The sequence below is a fragment of the Saccostrea cucullata genome, unplaced genomic scaffold (assembly GCF_032062105.1).
Source record: "Saccostrea cucullata isolate Sc308-1 unplaced genomic scaffold, CSIRO_AGI_Scuc_v1 ctg20749, whole genome shotgun sequence".
In the NCBI taxonomy this organism is placed as follows: Eukaryota; Metazoa; Mollusca; class Bivalvia; order Ostreida; family Ostreidae; genus Saccostrea; species Saccostrea cuccullata.
The window spans coordinates 1-7,654 of record NW_026937283.1 but is presented as its reverse complement, the minus strand read 5'-3'; the positions used below and the strand labels follow the sequence as shown (position 1 = coordinate 7,654).

General features: G+C 32.6%; 1 protein-coding gene across 3 annotated transcripts; it reads right to left on the bottom strand.

Annotated features, from left to right (window-relative positions):
* Window positions 1-21: 21 nt before the first annotated feature.
* LOC134247695 (uncharacterized) lies at window positions 22-6,443 on the bottom strand. 3 transcript variants are annotated; one of them, XR_009987914.1, is made up of 4 exons: window positions 6,241-6,443; window positions 5,675-5,922; window positions 791-2,634; window positions 22-671 (listed from the first exon to the last, which is right to left on the bottom strand). XR_009987914.1 is itself a non-coding variant. In XM_062730029.1 (3 exons), exons 1-3 carry the CDS (start codon window positions 6,404-6,406, stop codon window positions 2,563-2,565), a joined length of 486 nt encoding a protein of 161 aa, XP_062586013.1. In that variant the 5' UTR covers window positions 6,407-6,443; the 3' UTR covers window positions 22-2,562. The 3 variants fall into 3 exon arrangements, 1 of the variants encoding a protein (XP_062586013.1); XR_009987915.1 differs by having other exon boundaries at window positions 22-660; XM_062730029.1 differs by having other exon boundaries at window positions 22-2,634.
* Window positions 6,444-7,654: the final 1,211 nt, after the last annotated feature.

Sequence of the window (7,654 nt, the reverse complement as noted above, 5' to 3'; positions counted from 1 at the left end):
AGTGAACTTATTTTTGGGGGTAAGAATACACTTTAGTATAATGGCTGAAAATGGCTTTATAGGTGTAAAATTGCAGTAAATATACAGATACATGAAAAAACATCTTTAAAGATCAACAAATTCTATAAGGAAACTTTAAAACTTTTCTTCGGGCGATCCAAAACGTATTTCCCAAAACCAATTTTGTTGTTTATATGGAACACTGGACATAATTCTAGAATCGGTAAAAAGAAATGAATACCTTCTATACTTTACACTAATTTATAAACATTTTCCAAAATGGTTCAGGAAAATATCCTTAATCAAACATATACAACAAAAATGAGACGCTCATACAAACTCTGCTCACCTGACGAGATGTGTTTAATCTTTATACTAAATCCCCGCCCCCTTCTCCTAAAGAAAAAAAAAATAACAACAAAAACCCAGACATGTACACAACTGCATCCATCCTACCTTCAAGGGGTCTTGGATAAACTGAACTAAAATCCGCTATTTTTCTATAGACATGGATGGTGTTAATTTTCACCCCAGTTTCACAAAACCCTAGCTTGCGCTAGGGTTGGCAATTTGTAGTGAAATCTTAAACCCCACTTCTAAGACATTAAATTGTGCAAACCTTAATCTCTTCCATCAGAGGAAGTTTAGCCATGTAAATGGCTTATTATGACCTATCTACATAAATTAATACATATTAAATGCTCATTGTTTTTACAAAGAAGATTCCAATATATTACGTATATCAAATATATAACCTTTATATATGACCTTTGTATATGATATATATGACCTTTCTTATCTGAGTAGGCTTTTAAAGAATTTAAACATTTTTTTCTCATTCCCATGTTAAAGTTTCATTTCTTATTGTGTCTCTAACCTCCTAACATGGGCTATCGCTTGAACAAACTAAAAGATCACTACCTAAGTTCACTTATAAGTAAGGGTTTGAGAAGAAAATTTAAATTCATAAAAAGGACCGAGTGTAAATCTGTTTGTTTTGCCCAACTTTATCCTATGAGGCCATGATTTGAGCGATTTGGAATTTGTGATATTTCAAACGTGTTTATTTGTTTTTGATTGACTTCGTATAGTCTCAGAGTTTTTTAACGCACAGTTTTCCAGAATCCCTTTGGTAGCCCAATCCTATTCATCAGGGTAAAAACATATTAGATATGTATTGCATACAGATGCTTCCTATGAGTATATAGAATAATTAATCTTTGCATGGAGATGAAAACTTTTAAAGTTTTGTTCTACATTGCATATAAACATTACTAATATGAACTTGCACTTTTGTAGAAGACTTCCTATGTTAGATTATATTCTAATTTATATAAAGTTTAACTCAAGGGGTTTAAAAGCTTTTTTCACAACAAATATCCTTGTTTAACCTGATCCAGTTTTGTTGCCCAATTCTTAACTCGGATGATATCAATATTAGTTTTAAAAAAATGAATCTGCACTCTCTGAGGCTAATTGCTAGCTCAATGAAAAGAATGAATTTTCTTTAATAGCTGGGTACAACGGAAAAAGGCTGCTGCAAACATTGGAACTATTGCTGAAGCCCTATGTTACACCAGAGACAAAAAGATTGATAGAGAACAAGGATGTGTAAAAAATTAAACAACAACAACCCTAGGAACCGACAATGGAGAAGTTTTGATCCAGAAATTGTACTAGAGTCTCAGGTCTAATTAGCAAATGATTAAAATGAACATTGACAATCGATTCAGCATAATGAGAAAAAGACAACAATATATACATATTTTTGCTTTTTAAAGCCAAAAAAAGTATTGCTTTTGACAATACAAGCAGTGCATAATTATGAATTTCAAAATATGATCCAATGTGAAAACAAAAAAAAGCTCCGAAATAAAGCATTTATATGCTGTGCCTGTACATAAAAATGGTCTTTATATTTTAGTGGCTTTGGAGCAGTCAAAGATGCTTTAAAGCCGCTAAACATGAATGCTGCTAACAATTCAATGTAAATACAATATACAGTGTAGAAGTGTGTAGCGATAACTCATGAATCCCAAACAACTCAGTACCCAGTGATTGTTCCAAATTTTTAATACGCAAATTTATGTACACGTAAAGTATATGAACTGCAGCATTCTAAAAATATACATATACAAACCTTTACACCAACACACCACATAAAATTTATAGAACATCACTGACAGAAAAATTTTTTTTTTCAATTTTAAAAATTCTTTTCTTTTAAATGCTATAATACATTGATATTTTCACGCAATTATGTATGTATTGGCGGAATAACTTTGTTAATACGGAATCGGCTGATTCTTTGTGAATAGTATCGTAAAAGTCAGTAGAAAGGAAGATAAAGGTTATTCAAACTATGCTTCCTTATAACAAAACATGTTTATACAGTTGTAACAACAAAGTGCCAACTCACCTTCTAGATTCATCACATGATTTATACATGTTTTTCTTTATAATGAATTTTATTAAAGATCTATTTCCTGTGCCAATTAATGGAATTGATCTTCACCTCCACTCTCCATTATTTACATTTTATCACCACAGGATTGTCTCAAATTAAGTTGGAATTTCTTTTTCCAATTCATTTATTTTTGCCGTTAATGTCCCGTTGCTTAATCTCATTATTGCCTAAAAAAGAAAAAAAAACCCAAGAAACTTAATAAGTAAACAAATGTTCCTTATCCTAAACTTATCACTGGGTCGCATTTTGAGTAACATATTTTATACAAATTGTTAGGTTTTCTTAACAGGGTAACGTACATCTCTGATATAGACTTCTTATCCTATGTAATTAACAGAGTTCCCGTTTATGGACCGTTCACTGATTTGTATTGTTTGTAGGTTTTTTTCTGAGAGTGATAACCGACCGTTTTTTTTTTCACCTTATCCATTACTTACCGGTACATTGAATAATGATTATTTTCCATTTTAATGATACTAATGTCTTTGAAATGAATATAATTACAATGTTTTTAAATCACAATGAAGAGTGTCTTGAATAATGTTTTATCTATTCACACGTTTCCAATGTTTATTGATAAACATGACCGGAAATTTAATTCCTTTAATTTTCAGAGGAGAGTATTCTTTACTGAATGTTGAAAGCTGAGTTCAAAATTAAATAATAACAAAAGGTATGTCGTCAAATAGGAAAAGTTATAGAAAACCACAAATATGTATATGCTGACGATGTCAGATTTGTAAACATATCTTGTAATGCAACTTGATACTCTGGAGATTTACACAATGTATTTAGCTTTTTACAGTCAATGTAAATTTCTTGCAGTTATAATTCGGCTTGCAAAAATTCAACTGCTCTGGAGATTGCAATGCAAGAATATAAAGAAATGTATAAGCAGGCTGATGTTCAATTGTATTTTTTTTTTATACCAAGAACGTTTTAGCCATTACATTGTCAAAGAGGAAATCGAAGGGTTTCCGACCAACCATGACGTCGAGTGACGGCGCCACTTCAATACACCGTATTAATCCTTTCTGCGTAATTGCTCCGTAAATACCATTGAAACATTTATTTCTATAAACAGGAATTATAATTGTCTGATCTCCCCTTGAACAAAAGAGAAAAAAAGAAGAGGACCATGGGCCACATCGCTCACCTGAGCACTGTGGCTAGGAAAAAGTAGCTATAGAAAATTGGTTTATTATTGAAAAGTTTTAATCCAAAAGAAGTCCCATGACCAATCATGGCTTTACTATTCTTGAGAAGATGATTTTTAAAGAATTTTTCTATATATTTCTATGTCAACCTTTAGTCGACCATTGTGGCCCCGCCCTACCCCCGGGGCCATGATTTGAACAAACTTGAATCCACACTACCTGATAATGCTTCCATATAAATATGACCAATCATGGCTTGCTATTCTTGAGAAGAAGGTTTTTAAAGAATTTTCCTATATATTTCTATGTAAAACTTTGGTCGGCCATTGTGGCCCCGCCCTTCCCTCGGGGGTCATGATTTGAACAAACTTGAATCTACACTACCTGGGGATGCTTCCATGTAAATATGATGAATTATGGCTTTGCTATTCTTGAGAAGAAGATTTTTAAAGATTTTTCCTATATATTTCTATGTAAAACTTCGGTCGGTCGTTGTGGCCCCGCCCAACCCCCAGGGGTCATGATTTGAACAAATTTGAATCTACAATACCTGAGGATGATTCCACATGAGTTTCATATTTCCTGGCCCAGTAGTTCTTGAGGAGAAGATTTTTTAAAAGTGCCAATAATTTTTCACTAATTCATAATTATCTCCTCTTGGAAAAGGGCGTGGCCCTTCATTTGAACAAATTTGAATTCCCTTCACCCAAGGATGCTTTGTGGCAAGTTTGGTTAAAATTGGCCCAGCGGTTCTTGAGATGAAGTCAAAAATGTGAAAAGTTTACGGACAGACAGACGGACGCCGGACAAAATGTGATCAGAAAAGCTCACTTGAGCCTTCGGCTCAAGTGAGCTAAAACGATTGAAGGAGTTTGGTTTGCGAATTTTCTTGACTTTAAGTTTGTGTTTCTCTTACTTAGGCATGTGTTGCCTAAACAGCAGCAGGCCACATACCCTAGCCACAGTATGTGAAGACTTCCTTGCAAGCTATCAAATTCACCCACTCGACCATTTTCTATACAGTCCACTTTTGTCTCAACTCCAACATTTGTTGGACTAACTGGACAGTAGGGTAGGGCCTAATAAAAATCCTTATTACTCTAGATCACGCAAAGACTACTTTGTTGGAATCGTTGAATAGTGCGAAAGTGAATTTGTCCTAAAGATATATTGAAATGTCGTATTTTAATATTGTTTATTCCATAAATATTCACTAAACTACATCAAAAGTTACCCTTGCTTTTATTTCTGAATTTAGATTTTATCTTAACCGCATTTTGGGGAGAACTCGTTATTTTTTCCCCGGTGTCATATTGTTTTACATTATAGCTGTCAATGAGAGGTATTCTTTTTCAAAATTCAAATAGATAAGAAAAATTTAGAATTTATCAAGCAAATTTTTGCTTTGGTGGATATTAAAAGATTTTAAAACTGATTGTTTGCTTTTATGAAAGTGGCCGCCTGCTTGGCGCATTTGTAAAAGCATTTGCTCTAGAGTAGCAGAATAAAGAGTTGATCCTTAAGACATAGGTTTGAATCCCTAAGCGGGACATCAACTGGTCGTTCGGAAAAAAGAATATAAACAAAGGTCACGTGTCGCAGTAAGTGTTGGCACGAAAAAGATCCCTCACTCCTCAAGTCCCTTAATGCCGATTATAGGTTTAAATTTGCAGCCATCCACCTAAAACTCCATGATGGCTTTTCAATATGAGAGATAAATTCTCGAAAAGGGACGATAAACAAACAAACAAACAAACAATCTATCAAAGTGGAAAAATTACATCTTTGAAAACAGTTAGTCAATGGATAAATTACATTATTTCACAGACAAAAATATAATAACGTATAGTATTCTTTTTAAAAAACACAGGAGGAATTTACATCATTCAGTGAAGTGAATGGTGACTGAAAGGTCTGAAAAGGTCACTGAATGGCAGAACTCATTTATTCACGTTCAGAGGACCTTCAATCAAGTGAACGGCGTTTTATCACGTGAAATGTCATATCACCAGAAGTTACTGCTTTAATATAAATTTGGTATATTTCTTACCTTGGATAAGTCCATCCAGCTCAGTTCAAAGTCATCTTTCTCCATAATACTTGTTTCGGGTGTTGCATGACAAAACATGTTTCTGTAATATCGGACTCTTTCTAAATCATCGGTCTCTTTTTTGTCTCCAATGTGTGGTTTCTTTCCCCATCCCTGGCTTGGTTTCGGCATATCCTCACCATAATTTCTTAGGAGTTTGTACAATATCGTTATGTCAAATGTTGAAGATAATGGACAACTTCCGTCATCTTGAATGGAAAGTGTTTTTACAGAAAATATACTTTACGCCATCACAATTGTATAAAAATAAATGAAAGATATCCTAAAAAATAAATGAACGATATCTTTAGAAAATACTTTAGCTTTAAAGTGGGTAACCACCACCGCTTTCATAGTTTTATTGTCGTTTTCAGTGTTTAGTAAAAAACAAAATTTAATGGCAAACTGAACAACATGGAAAAATGTGCATTTGGAAGTATTTATAAAGACAAAATTAAAAATACTTGAAATAAATTAGTGATATAACCTCTAGATCTCGACATACACACTGAACAATAAGGACATACCAGGAAATAGAATCGATATCTCATTTTTCCCTAATTTGTAACGACCATTCTTCATGTCGTTCTCATTAGTCTTGAGTACATTTTCTAGGTCTTCTTTGGGGAATTTACCGTCAAAGTATATTTGTAAAGCATCTCGGGAAATTCCTATGAGTTTTTGAAATACCATCCAATAAAGTTTCTTCAAATCTTCGTCAGATAATTGATTTTTCCCAGTTTGACGGTTCTCCATATCTGCAATTTTAAAGAACAAGATCTAATCATAACTAAGATCTTGTATTAAAAATAAACCTGCTTAATCAATTATTGTATATGCATTGCATCGAAAAGTGATTAACATGATTAATGAGGGAGATACATGATATGTAAATAACTATGTAATATTTTTTCATTGAATAAAAAAGTATTTTTCTTTCATGACATTTCCAAATCCATTTCTTGTTGATTCTCACTTAAAACCATCGACAACCATCCAACCTTAACCCCACCCCCTAAAAATCCTTTGAAAACCATTGATATATTTATGGTTACTTTTGAGGTATTGTGAATACTGGTCTGAGTAGCACCTAGATAAGCAAAAGGATGAGTGACAAAAAACGGTTAAAATTAATACCCGTGAAAAAAAAAACTTTTTAAAAAAATCTTACATATTTATTCAGTACACACAGTTCCATAATGTTTTGCATTATTTTGAACGGATGCCATTTTCATTACTATGCACAAACAGATTAATACCGATTGTTAATCTAGTTTTTTTACCATAAAAAGATTGCAATATTTGTATCTGATCTGCACGAGTCATTCCTAGTTTTAGATATTCAGTCAGCACTTGTAAAACAAGGGGTTGTCTTGCTGACCACTTCTTAGTAAAAGGTACAATTATAACGCAAAAAGGAAGGTGTTCCATTACATTGAAATATCTTTTTAAGATTCTTCGAGCAAACTCGCAACATTTGTTGTTGCATACATATAACCATTTAAAATCATGGAAAGATGAACTTGAGATAACAAATTCAAAAAAGTTTGTCTCTTTTAAAATGTATCATTTTGTACCAAATGATTAATCCAGCCGATCATTTATAGTCGAACACAATAACAGTGAAAAATTGTCTTTTTCTATCGCACAGGAACCTGATATATCAAAAGAATGCCGAAATATCTTAAGAGGGCTCAATGAATCCGTAACTTTGCAAATACGATAAGATTCCTTATAATCCAAATCAAATGCACCTTCATTCTTGATGATAATGATGATTGAAGAAAAAGATTGAGTGAATTTTTAGCAAAAATGTAAAACTTTTAAGGAAATTATAAAAAGCAAAAAAAAAAAAAAACATAAACCCTATTATATAAAAACTGAAACATAATAATTAATAATAAATACTTAACTTACAGAAATGGTAGTCGGAAATTACTA

What these genes read in the sequence shown, in the direction of transcription:
- LOC134247695 (XM_062730029.1), bottom strand. Translation starts at nt 6,406, where the DNA reads ATGGTATTTCAAAAACTCATAGGAATTTCCCGAGATGCTTTACAAATA. An exon ending in GATATCGATTCTATTTCCTG is followed by an intron (nt 5,923 to 6,240) that starts GTATGTCCTTAT and finishes TTTCCATTCAAG; the next exon opens with ATGACGGAAGTTGTCCATTA. An exon ending in GCTGGATGGACTTATCCAAG is followed by an intron (nt 2,635 to 5,674) that starts GTAAGAAATATA and finishes TTTCTTTTTTAG; the next exon opens with GCAATAATGAGATTAAGCAA.